At 48.1% G+C, this 15,724-nt stretch overlaps 1 protein-coding gene across 1 annotated transcript in view; it reads left to right on the forward strand.

Moving 5' to 3' along the window:
• Positions 1–14,464, forward strand: part of asmt2 (acetylserotonin O-methyltransferase 2) — a 102,391-nt gene extending 87,927 nt beyond the window's left edge. Inside the window, exon 9 of the mRNA XM_036962707.1 lies at positions 13,835–14,464. Within this exon, the coding sequence (XP_036818602.1) occupies positions 13,835–14,046 (212 nt within the window). The 3' untranslated portion in view covers positions 14,047–14,464. The remainder of the gene's footprint in view (positions 1–13,834) is intronic.
• Positions 14,465–15,724: the final 1,260 nt, after the last annotated feature.

Raw genomic sequence — 15,724 nt, forward strand, 5'->3', positions numbered from 1 at the left:
GCAGAGCCTGACACACTGCCTAGAACCTGACGAGGCCATTCAACCACAGCCTCGACCTCTAGAGACTCAGACAACAAGTTGTGCATCTGAAGGACTATGTTAGATAGACGTGTTGCCATAATGGATCAGAATAATCTTCGGCACAGTCTAAATGTCAGGGCAGTCTACCCCATCACAGAAAAGTTCCAGAAATGTAACCAGTGTTATCAAATCATATTGGTCACATACACATATTTAGCAGATGTTATTGCAGGTGTATTGAAATGCTTGTGTTTATAGCTCCAACAGTGCAGTAGTATCTAAAAATTCACAACAACACACATCTAAAAATAAAATAATGGAATTAAGAAATGTATAAATATTAGGAGGAGCAATGTCGGAATGGCATTGACTAAAATGCAGTAGATTAGAATACAGTATATACATGTGAAATTAGTAAAGCAGTATGTAAACATTATTAAAGTGGCCAGTGATTCCATTATTATACTGGGCAGCAGCCTCTACGGTGCAGGGTTGAGTAAACCCAGCTTTGATGCACCTGTACTGACCTCGCCTTCTGGATGATAGTGGGGTGAACAGGCAGTGGCTCGGGTGGTTGATGTCCTTGATAATCTTTATGGCCTTCCTGTGACATCAGGTGCTGTAGGTGTCCTGGGGGGCAGGTAGTTTGCCCCCGGTGATGCGTTGGGCACACCGCACCACCCTCTGGAGAGCTCTGCAGTTGTGGGCGGTGCAGTTGCCATACCAGGCGGTGGTACAGTCCAACAGGATGCTCTCATTTGTGCATCTGTAAATCTAAATGTTCTGCCCTTGTAAAGTACCATTAATTATAACAAAATGGCCAAATGTATCGTTCACACAATTCAACAAGTGGTAAGTTCTTTTTCACAAGAATTGCTACACCTCTTCTTCTGGATGTAAATGATGAGAAAAACACATGACCCCCCTTGTTGTAATTTCAGGTGCTCCTTATCATCCAAATGAGTTTCTTGCAACAGGGCGATATCAATATATATATATTTTTTAAAGACAGTAGTTTCTTCCTTTTAATGGGGTTATGGCTCCCTCTAATGTTCCATGTACATACACTCAGTCTGTTACCTGCCATTGCACTTTGACCAATCAATATCCAGACTGAATCCTACTGTAAACATGGCGTGGTACCTTTTCCCATGTGTTGAACTCTCCTCAATCTCACCGAGCATAAACAAACAATATGAACCCTGAACCCGAACTATACTAAACCCAAAAATTAAACGTTCAAAGATCCAAAAGGGGGTTTCCCACTAGCTAACATGCAGGGGATTTCAACTTTCCAATGTAGACTCTTAAGTCTGCATTGCCACTCAACAGCCTCATCCTTTATATATATGGACATGAAAATCAATAGAAGAAGATTGAGGCTCTTCCACCTAAAACCAAGCCTGGGCACCAATATGGATTCACACACATCTCAGTCTGAGCTACAGTGGCAGTTACTTTAGCAAGAAAAATAATAAAGATACGAATATCACTGAACCGGAGTACGTGAGAATTCACCCCACTGTTTCATGATCAGATTCAAATAAAAAGTTATCCAATGCTGCGGGGGTGCAGCTTAATGTTATTTACCCAAGAGAGTCAATAAACGCAGCAGCCTCTTCAGGTGTGTAGAGTTTTTTTAGGTGATCCGTTGACCATAACCTTCAATGTGGCTGGGTACAACAGTAGTCCATCTTCACTCTCTTGAGTCTATTCCTCACCTCATCAAACGCTTTGAATAATCATTGAAGAATGAGACCTTTGGACCTTTACGTTGACTACCATCAGAGCCGATGTTTCTAGCCGTGTCCATGACGCGCTACTTGTCGGTGAAGTTGTGGAACTTTATACCCACCGGCTGTGGGCGCTGGTTGGGACTGGGTATCGGTGCTTGAGAGCGATGGGCTCTGTCCAGCTTCACATGACCTGCCTTAGTGTCCATTTGCCAGGGATCCATTCCTCAAATTTTTTTACAGAACGTGTCCCTCCAGTGTTTTCCGGGAGTCCCACAACACGGATATTTAATCTGCGTCCTCGATTATCCAAGTCGTCATTGTGCTCTGCCATTTCACGCACCTGTTTCTCAAGTGCCTTTATCTTAGTGTCTATTGATGTAGTTGAAGTTTCCACAGTAGCAATTCTTCCTTCCACCTCATCAACATGCTTGACAACCCTCTGTAGTTCAGCTGAATGGCCCGCTATTGCTTCCAAGACCGTTCCTTTCTTAACATCGATGACTTTAGTAATGTTATACGTCCTCCTTTGAATCACCAGTTCCATTGTGCCTGGATCCGCAGTGGTGTTAGCTTCGCTAACGTTAGCTAGCTCCTCCTGCACATCTACAGGGATGGTGGTTTGGTCGAGTTCTTTGTAGTTCTGCTGGGCATGTTGTCGGAAATTTTTGAGAAGTAGCCGTCTAGACTCATTGTAGGAATCATAAAACACGGGACGAGATGTTAAAAAACTGTCCATTGTGCCAATAGATGGAATGCACTCGCATGAGATTTGCCGTGATGTTGACAGAGTGGCATGGGAGGTTTATTTCTTAGACTGGGTTAAGATGTCAATTTTGGGACACATCCTCAGTAGTGTGCCTTCGAATCAGTGGGTGTTTCGGCCTTTAATCACTAAACACTCTCATCAAAGGTGGCCAGCTAAAGGGTGATCAAGCCTTAGCTTGTGTCCCATGCCCAATTAAGATGTCCCACGGGACTATGCAAGGCAGGGGCGTCCTCTTCCCTGAGCCAGTCCGACAGCTGACCGCATACCTCATATGCCCTCCTCAAGTTGGAGGGATCTGAATTGGGTTCTCAGGTGGGGGTGGGGGGTCATGAAGTTATAGCCCAGCAAGGGTCCTTCCGTTTAATCCAGATCCACTGGCTGCCTCTTTCAGCTGCTTGAGAAACTGCTCTGACGGTCTGCCGCAGAGCCTGTCCATGGATTCCAAGTTCTTTCAGCAACCTGATGGTGGAAGAAGCCACGAATCCTCTGCATCCCACTTCAACTGGCCAGACTTTTGCATTCCAGCCACGCTGAGTTGCGTCTGCTGCCAACTCTGTGTAACGCAGTTTCTTACGCTCGTAGGCCTCTTCAACAGAGTTTTCCCACGGGACTGTGAGCTCTATGATGTACACAGCCTTTCGTGAAGGGGACCAGAGTACCATGTCTGGCCTAAGTTTGGTAGAAGCAATCTCAGGTGGAAAAATTAGTTGCTGGCCAATATCGACAAGCATCTTCCAGTCCCGGGCCATGGCTAGGTGTCCAGTTTCTGGCTTTGTAGGAGGATACTTGGGCCTTTTCTGTCCCTCCCGGATGAATGTTGTTGTTTTGACAGGATTGCTTGTTTTTGGAGGTAATGAATTGGTTGCACTCCTCTTGGTCTCAAGTGCTGCAGCCAGGCTCTTGAGGACCTGATTGTGCCTCCAGGTGTAACGGCCTTGTGAGAGGCTGGTCTTGCAACCTGTCATTATATGCCTGAGAGTCGCTGGAGCTGGGCAGAGGGGGCAGGTCGAGTCCTCGCCATACCATTGATGTAGATTTTTTGGTGATGGAAGCACATCATAAACAGCTCTTATGATGAAGCTGATGTTGCTTGCCTCCATTTGCCAAAGCTCACTCCAGTTGATCTTTCTCCTCTCCAGGCCTTCCCACCACGTCCATTGACCTTGTTTAGCAAGAGAGACAGCCTTTGCACTTCTTGCAGTCTCCTCCTGTCTGCGCACCTCCTTGACCACCAGCTTCCTGCGTTCAGATGTTGTTGCCTTATGGAACGTTGGTTTGCTTGCTGCCAGGCCAAAGCCTCCTCTTCCATGCTGGATATTCCCCACAATGTCTTGGTGTCTCAGGGCTGATGTTGCTTGCTGCACAGCCTTGGATGATGTCCATTTCCGTCCAGTTTGTAGGGGAGGTGCAGCCTTGCTAATGGTCTGGTCTTTAGAGTCCTTCAATGTCATCTGAAGTCTTACTTTAGAGCACTTGTACTCCTCCGTTAGACTTGTAAGAGGTAGTTCAAGGACCCCTTTGCCATAGAGGCCGATGTTACTCAAGCATCGTGGGACACCCAGCCATTTCTTCACGTATGAGGTAATGGTTCGCTCCATCTTCTCCACTGTTGTTATTGGGACCTCATAGACGGTGAGTGGCCACATTACCCGGGGGAGAAGTCCAAACTGTAGGCACCAAAGCTTGAGCCTCCCAGGCAGTAGGGTCTTGTTGATGTTCTCAAGACCGTCGGCGATGTCCTGCCTTACTTGCTGCACTTGATCTTTATCCCGGAGGCTTTCGTTGTACCATCTACCCAGGCTCTTGATGGGTTGCTCAGACACCGTTGGTATCGGGTCATCTCCAATGCAGAACCTCACATCTTTAAGCTGTCCCTTGACTATGGAAATGCTTCGAGATTTGCTTGGCTTGATTTTCATCCGGGCCCACTTGATGTTATCCTGCAGTTTTGCAAGTAGCCGCCTGGTGCATGCTGCAGTGGTGGTCAGTGTAGTCATGTCATCCATGTATGCTCGGATAGGTGGGAGACGGAGCCCCTCCTTAGTTCTCTCACCGCCGACCACCCATCTCGATGCCCTGATGATGACTTCCATGGCCATAGTGAAGGCCAGAGGAGAAATTGTACAGCCTGCCATTATGCCTACTTCCAAGCGCTGCCATGTTGTTGTGAAGTCAGGTGTTGTGAAACACAATTGCAGGTCTTGGAAATAGGCCTTTACCAGTGTAGTGATGGGTTCTGGTACGTGGAAAAAGTTGAAGGATTCCCAGAGGAGTTCATGGGGAACTGAGCCAAAGGCATTGGCCAGGTCGAGGAAGATGACATAGAGGTCTCTCTTGTCCTTCTTAGCTGTTTGGATCTGGTGCCAAATCATACTAGTATGTTCCAGGCAACCAGAGAAACCAGGAATGCCTGCTTTCTGTACAGATGTATCAATGTACTTGTTCCTTTCCAGATAAGTGGACAGCCTCTGTGCTATTATACTGAAAAAGATCTTCCCTTCGACGTTTAGAAGGGAGATTGGTCGGAATTGACTGATGTCTGTCGCATCCTTCTCTTTCGGGATTAGCACACCACCAGCCCTTCGCCATGCCTTTGGTATTATTTCCTTCTGCCACACTATCCTCATGAGCCTCCAAAGAAAGCGTAGAACATCCGGGGCATTCTTGTAAAGCTTGTATGGTACTCCATTAGGCCCAGGAGCCGAGGCCGCTCTTGCTCTTCGGACAACGTTCTCTACTTCCCTCCATTTTGGAGGGTCAGTGTCCAGATTAAATTCTGGTGGTTGAATAGGTGGGATGTCATGTGGGATGATTATCTGCTCATGCCTTTTCATGTCCTGGTGGACCTTTTCCAGATGTTCTTCCAGTTCAGGCTTTGGAGTTTTTAGGATTCCGCACTTTTCCTTTGCGAAGAGATCTTTGACAAACTTAAAGGGGTTTTTATAGAACTGTGTTCTTGAGTGTTCCTTCTTCCTACGAAGTTTCCTTAAGTTTTCCGCTCTTCGCAAGGTTGCCAGCCGACATTTAATGTCTGCTTGGAGTAGCATGAGACCTTCTCTCTCTGCATCAGAGGCCTTCTTCCACTGCTTCCTCAGCTGCCTTCTCTCTCTGACAAGTATCTCGATCTCCTGCTGCCTCCTAGATTTGGCTGGTGCGGGTGGTGTCTTGCCACTTCTCCTTTCGTTTACTCCAAAGCGCTCTTCTCCGTAGTGGTAGATAATGTCTCCCATCCTTTCAAGCTTTTTCTCTGCTGTTCCTACCTGTTGTTCCAAGATTTTTGTCAGGTCGTTGTTGATTGTTTCCCACTCTCTCTTTTCAACAGCTTTGGGCCACTTCACACTCGGTCTGTGCCCTTTGATCTTTTCCTGTTTTAGAGGTCTCTGTGGTTGGGTGAGTTCATCCACCGGCATTTCTGTGCTTGTGTTATCCTCCTCGGTTACAGGGGTGCTGATGCTTTGCGAACTTTGGTTTGCGTCCCGTCGCTGTGCTTCATTCGACTGATTTGACTGGCTGCTTCGTAAGAAGTACTGGTCAATGCGAGGTCCCTGTCTCTGCTCTCCCAAGCACCTTTTCCTCCCTTGATGGATCCTTAACCCCCTTGCCGATGTTACTCTCTCCCAACCACAGCTGCACGCCTGAAGTGTGAGTCCTGCTGCTGTTATGGTTGTCTCATGTGCTGTGTTCCTACTCGTAGTCGTTTCCGTTCCTGGGTCCGTAACCATGTGATCAGTCATTGAGCCATCTTGCGCCCCAGCTCTCGCAGGCTCTAGGGGTATGTTCCTTTGTTGACTTTCAGTAGCACTTAGCGGGTGTCTCCAACATACTGAAACAGCGTCGGAGACTGCCAACATGGGTAGCTAGCCCATGACAGCCCCAGTGGGGTCTATTCCCTCCGGTCAGCTGTCTCTCCAAGCTGTCACACAGACTTTCCTATGTTGTCAGCTGTCCTTTCACAGCAGTCACTGGACTGGTCCAGATGATCAGAATCATAAAACACGGGACGAGATGTTAAAAAACTGTCCATTGTGCCAATAGATGGAATGCACTCGCATGAGATTTGCCGTGATGTTGACAGAGTGGCATGGGAGGTTTATTTCTTAGAGAACTTATTTAGCAAATTCTACCACTTTTTCAACCTACAAAATGTATGTAGAAAGAGATGTATGAATGCCACGGGAGCTCGCTGAAACAGGGTGTTCTCTCTATGGCGCCATTTTGTCCCCCGCTCGCCAAATATTTATATATTCTTAATTCCATTCCTTTTCTTTAGATTTGTGTGTATTGTTGTGAAATTGTTAAATATTACTGTTAGATATTACTGCACTGTTAGAGATGGAAACACAAGCATTTCGCTACACATGCAATAACATCTGCTAAACATGTGTATGTAACAAATAATATTTGATTTGATCTGATAACTAGCTATAAAAGGATTCAATTTCCCTGGGTTCTGCATTAGACTCAGACCTATACAGAGCTAATATCTGTTGTTCTGGTCAGCAGTGAGCCTGCCCGATCCCATGTGTTGTTCTGGTCAGCGGTGAGCCTGCTCGATCCCATGTGTTGTTCTGGTCAGCAGTGAGCCTGTCCGATCCCATGTGTTGTTCTGGTCAGCAGTGAGCTCTCCTGATTAATATCTGTTGTTCTGGTCAGCAGTGAGCCTGCCCGATCCCATGTGTTGTTCTGGTCAGCAGTGAGCCTGTCCGATCCCATGTGTTGTTCTGGTCAGCAGTGAGCCCTCCTGATTAATATCTGTTGTTCTGGTCAGCAGTGAGCCTGCCTGATCCCATGTGTTGTTCTGGTCAGCGGTGAGCCTGCCCGATCCCATGTGTTGTTCTGGTCAGCAGTGAGCCCTCCTGATCCCATGTGTTGTTCTGGTCAGCAGTGAGCCTGCCCGATCCCATGTGTTGTTCTGGTCAGCCTGTCTGATCCCATGTGTTGTTCTGGTCAGCAGTGAGCCTGCCTGATCCCATGTGTTGTTCTGGTCAGCAGTGAGCCTGCCTGATCCCATGTGTTGTTCTGGTCAGCAGTGAGCCTGTCCGATCCCATGTGTTGTTCTGGTCAGCAGTGAGCCCACCTGATCCCATGTGTTGTTCTGGTCAGCAGTGAGCCCTCCTGATCCCATGTGTTGTTCTGGTCAGCAGTGAGCCTGCCTGATCCCATGTGTTGTTCTGGTCAGCAGTGAGCCTGCCTGATCCCATGTGTTGTTCTGGTCAGCAGTGAGCCTGCCTGATCCCATGTGTTGTTCTGGTCAGCAGTGAGCCTGCTTGATCCCATGTGTTGTTCTGGTCAGCAGTGAGCCTGTCCGATCCCATGTGTTGTTCTGGTCAGCAGTGAGCCCTCCTGATCTCATGTGTTGTTCTGGTCAGCAGTGAGCCCTCCTTATTAATATCTGTTGTTCTGGTCAGCGGTGAGCCTGCCCGATCCCATGTGTTGTTCTGGTCAGCAATGAGCCCTCCTGATCCCATGTGTTGTTCTGGTCAGCAGTGAGCCTGCCTGATCCCATGTGTTGTTCTGGTCAGCAGTGAGCCTGCCTGATCCCATGTGTTGTTCTGGTCAGCAGTGAGCCTGCCCGATCCCATGTGTTGTTCTGGTCAGCAGTGAGCCTGCTCGATCCCATGTGTTGTTCTGGTCAGCAGTGAGCCTGCCCGATCCCATGTGTTGTTCTGGTCAGCAGTGAGCCGTCCTGATCCCATGTGCTGTTCTGGTCAGCAGTGAGCATGCTCGATCCCATGTGTTGTTCTGGTCAGCAGTGAGCCTGCCCGATCCCATGTGTTGTTCTGGTCAGCGGTGAGCCTGCCCGATCCCATGTGTTGTTCTGGTCAGCAGTGAGCCTGCTCGATCCCATGTGTTGTTCTGGTCAGCAGTGAGCCCTCCTGATCCCATGTGTTGTTCTGGTCAGCAGTGAGCCTGCCCAATCCCATGTGTTGTTCTGGTCAGCGGTGAGCCCTCCTGATCCCATGTGTTGTTCTGGTCAGCAGTGAGTCTGCCCGATCCCTTGTGTTGTTCTGGTCAGCGGTGAGCCTGTCCGATCCCATGTGTTGTTCTGGTCAGCAGTGAGCCCTCCTGATTAATATCTGTTGTTCTGGTCAGCAGTGAGCCCTCCTGATCCCATGTGTTGTTCTGGTCAGCAGTGAACCTGCCCGATCCCATGTGTTGTTCTGGTCAGCGGTGAGCCTGTCCGATCCCATGTGTTGTTCTGGTCAGCAGTGAGCCTGTCCGATCCCATGTGTTGTTCTGGTCAGCAGTGAGCCTGCCCGATCCCATGTGTTGTTCTGGTCAGCAGTGAGCCTGTCCGATCCCATGTGTTGTTCTGGTCAGCAGTGAGCCTGCCCGATCCCATGTGTTGTTCTGGTCAGCAGTGAGCCTGTCCGATCCCATGTGTTGTTCTGGTCAGCAGTGAGCCCTCCTGATCTCATGTGTTGTTCTGGTCAGCAGTGAGCCCTCCTTATTAATATCTGTTGTTCTGGTCAGCGGTGAGCCTGCCCGATCCCATGTGTTGTTCTGGTCAGCAATGAGCCCTCCTGATCCCATGTGTTGTTCTGGTCAGCAGTGAGCCTGCTCGATCCCATGTGTTGTTCTGGTCAGCAGTGAGCCCTCCTGATCCCATGTGTTGTTCTGGTCAGCAGTGAGCCTGCCCAATCCCATGTGTTGTTCTGGTCAGCGGTGAGCCCTCCTGATCCCATGTGTTGTTCTGGTCAGCAGTGAGTCTGCCCGATCCCTTGTGTTGTTCTGGTCAGCGGTGAGCCTGTCCGATCCCATGTGTTGTTCTGGTCAGCAGTGAGCCCTCCTGATTAATATCTGTTGTTCTGGTCAGCAGTGAGCCCTCCTGATCCCATGTGTTGTTCTGGTCAGCAGTGAACCTGCCCGATCCCATGTGTTGTTCTGGTCAGCGGTGAGCCTGTCCGATCCCATGTGTTGTTCTGGTCAGCAGTGAGCCTGTCCGATCCCATGTGTTGTTCTGGTCAGCAGTGAGCCTGCCCGATCCCATGTGTTGTTCTGGTCAGCAGTGAGCCTGTCCGATCCCATGTGTTGTTCTGGTCAGCAGTGAGCCTGCCCGATCCCATGTGTTGTTCTGGTCAGCAGTGAGCCTGTCCGATCCCATGTGTTGTTCTGGTCAGCAGTGAGCCCTCCTGATCTCATGTGTTGTTCTGGTCAGCAGTGAGCCCTCCTTATTAATATCTGTTGTTCTGGTCAGCGGTGAGCCTGCCCGATCCCATGTGTTGTTCTGGTCAGCAATGAGCCCTCCTGATCCCATGTGTTGTTCTGGTCAGCAGTGAGCCTGCCTGATCCCATGTGTTGTTCTGGTCAGCAGTGAGCCTGCCTGATCCCATGTGTTGTTCTGGTCAGCAGTGAGCCTGCCCGATCCCATGTGTTGTTCTGGTCAGCAGTGAGCCTGCTCGATCCCATGTGTTGTTCTGGTCAGCAGTGAGCCTGCCCGATCCCATGTGTTGTTCTGGTCAGCAGTGAGCCGTCCTGATCCCATGTGCTGTTCTGGTCAGCAGTGAGCATGCTCGATCCCATGTGTTGTTCTGGTCAGCAGTGAGCCTGCCCGATCCCATGTGTTGTTCTGGTCAGCGGTGAGCCTGCCCGATCCCATGTGTTGTTCTGGTCAGCAGTGAGCCTGCTCGATCCCATGTGTTGTTCTGGTCAGCAGTGAGCCCTCCTGATCCCATGTGTTGTTCTGGTCAGCAGTGAGCCTGCCCAATCCCATGTGTTGTTCTGGTCAGCGGTGAGCCCTCCTGATCCCATGTGTTGTTCTGGTCAGCAGTGAGTCTGCCCGATCCCTTGTGTTGTTCTGGTCAGCGGTGAGCCTGTCCGATCCCATGTGTTGTTCTGGTCAGCAGTGAGCCCTCCTGATTAATATCTGTTGTTCTGGTCAGCAGTGAGCCCTCCTGATCCCATGTGTTGTTCTGGTCAGCAGTGAACCTGCCCGATCCCATGTGTTGTTCTGGTCAGCGGTGAGCCTGTCCGATCCCATGTGTTGTTCTGGTCAGCAGTGAGCCTGTCCGATCCCATGTGTTGTTCTGGTCAGCATTGAGCCTGCCCGATCCCATGTGTTGTTCTGGTCAGCAGTGAGCCTGTCCGATCCCATGTGTTGTTCTGGTCAGCAGTGAGCCTGCCCGATCCCATGTGTTGTTCTGGTCAGCAGTGAGCCTGCCCGATCCCATGTGTTGTAAATTATTTGTAATTTATTTTTTTACTTATTTTGTTCATAATGTTGCTGCTACCGTATCTTATGACCAAAAATATATTTTGGACCACAGAACAAAGATTACTCACCTCGAACTGGAAGATTTTTTCTTTGACGAGTCCGACGCGAGGGATATACTGTTTTCTACTTTTTTCTGGGGAACAGGCCCAAATCCCTGTCATTTGCGTGAAGAAAAGACAGCGAAAAAGGGGGCGGAGTGAGTAAACCCCACTGCCATCCGTTCTATTGGCCAATGTTCCAATCATTGGAAAATAAAATGGATGATCAATGACCAAGATTTTCCTGTCAACGGGACATTAAAAACTAATATCTTAGGTTTCACCGAGTCGTGGCTGAATTATGACACGGACAATATAAAGCTGATGGGATTTTCCATGCACCGGCAGGACAGAGAAGCTATGCCTGGTAAGACATGGCTTTGAGGAGTATACCACCTCAGTCATTGGCTTCATCAATAAGTGCATTGATGATGTCGTCCCCGCAGTGACTGTACGTACATATCCCAACTAGAAGCCATAGATTACAGGCAACATCCGCATCTAGCTAAAGGCTAGAGCTGCAGCTTTCAAGGAGCGAGACACTAATCCGGACGCTTATAAGATATCCCGCTATGCCCTCAGACGAACCATCAAAAAAGCAAAGCGTCAGTACAGGATTAAGATTTAATCATACTAGACAGGCTCTGAAACTCGTTGGATGTGGCAGGGCTGGAAAACTATTACGGACTACAAAGGGAAACCCAGACGCGAGCTGCCCAGTGACGTGAGCCTACAAGATGATCTAAATGCCTTTTATGCTCGCTTCGAGGCAAGCAACACTGAAGCATGCATGAGAGCACCAGCTGTTCTGGACGACTGTGTGATAACGCTCTCAGTAGCCGATGTGAGCAAGACCTTTAAACAGGTCAACATTCACAAAGCCACGGGGTCAGACAGATTACCAGGACGTGTACTCAAAGCATGCCCGGACCAACTGGCAAGTGTTTTCCCTGACATTTTCAACCTCTCACTGGCCACGTTTGTAATATCTAAATGTTTCAAGCAGACCATCATAGTCTCTGTGTCCAAGGAAGCGAAGGTAACATTCCTAAATGATTACCGCCCCATAGCACTCACGTCGGTAGCCATGAAATGCTTTGAAAGGCTGGTCATGGCTCACATCAACAGCATCCACCCGGGTACCCAATTTGCATACATATCCACAGATGACGCAATCTCAATCACACTCCACACTGCCCTTTCCCACCTGGACAAAAGGAACACCTATGTGAGAATGCTGTTCATTGACTACAGCTCCGTATTCAACACCATAGTGCCCACAAAGCTCATCACTAAGCTAAAGACCCTTGGAAAAAAACACCTCCCTCTGCAACTGGATCCTGGACTTCCTGACAGGCCGCCCCAAGGTGGAAAGGGTAGGCAACAACACATCTGCCACGCTGATCTTCAATACTGGGCCCCCTCAGGGGTGTGTGCTTTGTCCCCTCTTCTACTCCCTGTTCACCCACGACTGCATGGCCAAACACGACTCCAACACCATCATTAAGTTTGCTGATGACACAGCAGTGGTAGGCCTGATCACCGACAACGTTGAGACCCTATAGGGAGGAGGTCAGAAACCTGGCCGTGTGATGCCAGGACAACAACCTCTCCCTTAATGTGTTCAAGACAAAGGAGCTGATCATCGTCTGACCGTAAGGCCAAAAGGCTCCTTAACAGCTTCTACCCCCAAGCCATAAGACTGCTGAACAATTAATAAAATGGCCACCGGACTATTTACATTGACATCCCCCCAACCCCATTTGTTTTTTACACTGCTGCTATGCTGTTTATTATCTATGTATAGTCACTTCACCCCTACCTACATGTACAAATTACCTACACTAACCTGTACCCCCACACATTGACTCAGTAGCGGTACCCCTGTATATACCCTCGTTATTGTCATTTTAGTTTATTTGGTAAATATTTTCTTAACTCTTTCTTGAACTGCATTGTTGGTTGGTTAAGGGCTTGAAAGTCGGCATTTCACAGTAAGGTCTACACATGTTGTATTCGGCGCATGTGACAAATAAAGTTTGATTTGATAAAGTTTGATTTGATTTGTATCTGCTTCTTAAATTCAATTTGTTTGGCAGCGCTCTCCTTCTTTTTGTGTGAGGCATGTTGGGTTATGTGGCCCCTCAGGAAGACCTTTAAAGCCTCCCAGGCCACTCCAGGAGATGGGGGGAAGGGTAGATTTTCTTTGTACAAGTCAATTTGAGCATTCAAAGAACCTGAAGTAAACATCCAATAATTAACTGCAATTAAGGATCCTCCTACGAAAATGACTTAATTTACTAAAGGGGACAAAGCAGAGATTCACATCAGACCTCAGATATCACATTCACATCAGATATCAGTATGCTCCCAATTGTGCATGAGAGGGGGGAGGCACCACAAGTTGTTGACAGGGCGCACAACAATCAAAACCAAAAAATGCACAACCGGTAGCAATGTTAATCAATCTCTCTCTCTCTCTCTCTCTCTCTCTCTCTCTCTCTCTCTGTCTCTGTCTCTCTCTGTCTCTCTCTCTCTTCTCTCTCTCTCTCTCTGTCTCTGTCTCTCTCTGTCTCTGTCTCTCTCTCTCTGTCTCTGTCTCTCTTTCTCTGTCTCTGTCTCTCTCTGTCTCTCTCTCTCTCTGTCTCTCTCTCTCTCTGTCTCTCTCTCTCTCTGTCTCTCTCTCTCTCTCTCTGTCTCTCTCTCTCTCTCTCTCTCTCTCTCTCTCTCTCTCTCTGTCTCTGTCTCTGTCTCTCTCTGTCTCTCTCTCTCTCTGTCTCTCTCTCTTCTCTCTCTCTCTCTGTCTCTCTCTCTCTGTCTTTGTCTCTCTCTGTCTTTGTCTCTCTCTCTCTCTCTCTCTCTCTCTCTGTCTCTCTCTGTCTCTCTCTGTCTCTCTCTCTCTCTCGCTCTCTCTCTCTCTCTCTCTCTCTCTCTCTCTCTCTCTCTGTCTCTCTCTCTCTGTCTCTGTCTCTCTCTGTATCTCTCTCTCTCTGTCTCTCTCTCTCTGTGTCTCTCTCTCTCTCTCTCTGTCTGTCTCTCTCTCTCTCTCTCTCTATAGGTGGTGGGGTTCTGTTAGTGGAGGCTCTACTGTTTGAGAACCGTCGAGGTCCGGTCATGGCTCAGATCTTCTCCCTCAACATGTTGGTCCAGACAGAGGGGAAGGAGCATCCTCCCTCTCAGTACTCTAACATGCTCTCCTTCGCTGGTTTCCACAACGTCCAGGTCTGTCGGACAGGGAAATCCTACGATGCCATCCTGGCCATCAAATGAACCTGTCAGGCTGTTTAGACCATGAAATCTCTATTGTTTAGACAATGAAATCTCTATGGTTTAGACTGGATATCTTAGGAAGTATCTATCTTGTGTGAAGCCTCCATGTTAGCAGTCTGTCTGCATGAACCTCACCCTTCAGATGCAGCCGACCCGATAGTTTCCTGGTGACTCTGTTATTGGCTAGCTAAGATGACATCACAGTGTTATTGTTTTTACTCTTTTTTTCAGGGTCATGTCTTCTCCCTCAAATGCAAATATTTTGTTTTTCCGTGCATATAGTCTGTATATTATCTGAGATGTGATAGTGATGTTATTCTCACTTCGAAGACGAGGAAAAATGTGGGCATAACTGTAATGTTAGACCTGTTAGTAACCTGTTAGTAATTTCCTATTAAAGGAGTTTCCTCAGCAACAACCCATCGTACAGTTATGTTTCTACAGGATACAGTGAGTACACTGGTACCAGAGGTCTGATCCACACACTAGACACAGATGTCAGAATGTCTATTCCACGTTGGTTCAACGTCATTTTGTGGAAACAACGTTGATTCAACCAGTGTGTGGCCTGTGGGCAGTCTCTGCTGTTACTCTCTTAACAGCTCTCCTGCTCTATCTAGTGTCACATCTGTGCATCGATTCCTGAAGAACAATTATTTAAGTAGGTTACTGTTCAATGTCCAGGGAGAAGAGAAGGAGTTTTTGCAAGTTAAAAAATATATTTTTTGGGACCCATATCTAACCCCTTTTTTTTGTGTAGGCACAAAACTACCTCCATACTTCCATAGATTTTTTAAAACCGGTGACACTTGTGGGGGTCGTAGTGAGAGTCTCCTGTTCATGAAAGTAGTTTGTTGGCCAAACCGTTCGGGCGCTACAGCCATAGGGTTAGGGTTAGGGTTAGGGTTATATTCGTGATGTCTCATGCTCTGACCAAGACAGCTGTAGCTCGGCCTCCTTCCACAGCAGATGCGGAAGGCTGCTATAGACGTATAACCCTAACCTAGTCAGCTCGGCCTCCTTCCACAGCAGGTGTGTAAGGCTGCTATAGACGTATAACCCTAATCTAGTCAGCTCGGCCTCCTTCCACAGCAGATGTGGAAGGCTGCTATAGACGTATAACCCTAACCTAGTCAGCTCGGCCTCCTTCCACAGCAGATGTCACTCTCAACGGTCTAGCTCTAGCTGGGATGTGTGAACCCCACCTTTATCCTCTAGACTCTTTGCTTCACCACTAATTGGTCCTTGAGTTGTTATTAAGCACTAGTCCTACCAGTCTCTATATGATTTCCCTGTGGTTGAGTGTTTCCCCTCTGTGATGTATCTAGTTTCATCTAGTGTGAAGACCTTTAGTCAACTTAGTCTCACTACTCTGCCCGTCGGCTATGTATCGCTTGGAAAATAAAACTTAGATAGATCGATAAGACAATTAAATGAATCACTACTGGACACACCTTCCTCCTTGTCTTTTAATGGTAACTCATTCTGTCATAGAGCATTGATCCCCGTTTCCAATGTCCCGGTAGCGGGGAGTGTCAGAGTTGTTATCTCCCGTGCCGTTAACTGTCTTTGAGAAAACCTTTTACTCGAGACAAAATAAGACTACCGTTTATTTTTGAAAACACTCTGTTTTTTGTCTTTTACAATCAAACACACTTCAAAATACACAATTTGTTAC

The sequence above is a fragment of the Oncorhynchus mykiss genome, chromosome 25, assembly GCF_013265735.2.
Source record: "Oncorhynchus mykiss isolate Arlee chromosome 25, USDA_OmykA_1.1, whole genome shotgun sequence".
NCBI classification, from domain to species: domain Eukaryota; kingdom Metazoa; phylum Chordata; class Actinopteri; order Salmoniformes; family Salmonidae; genus Oncorhynchus; species Oncorhynchus mykiss.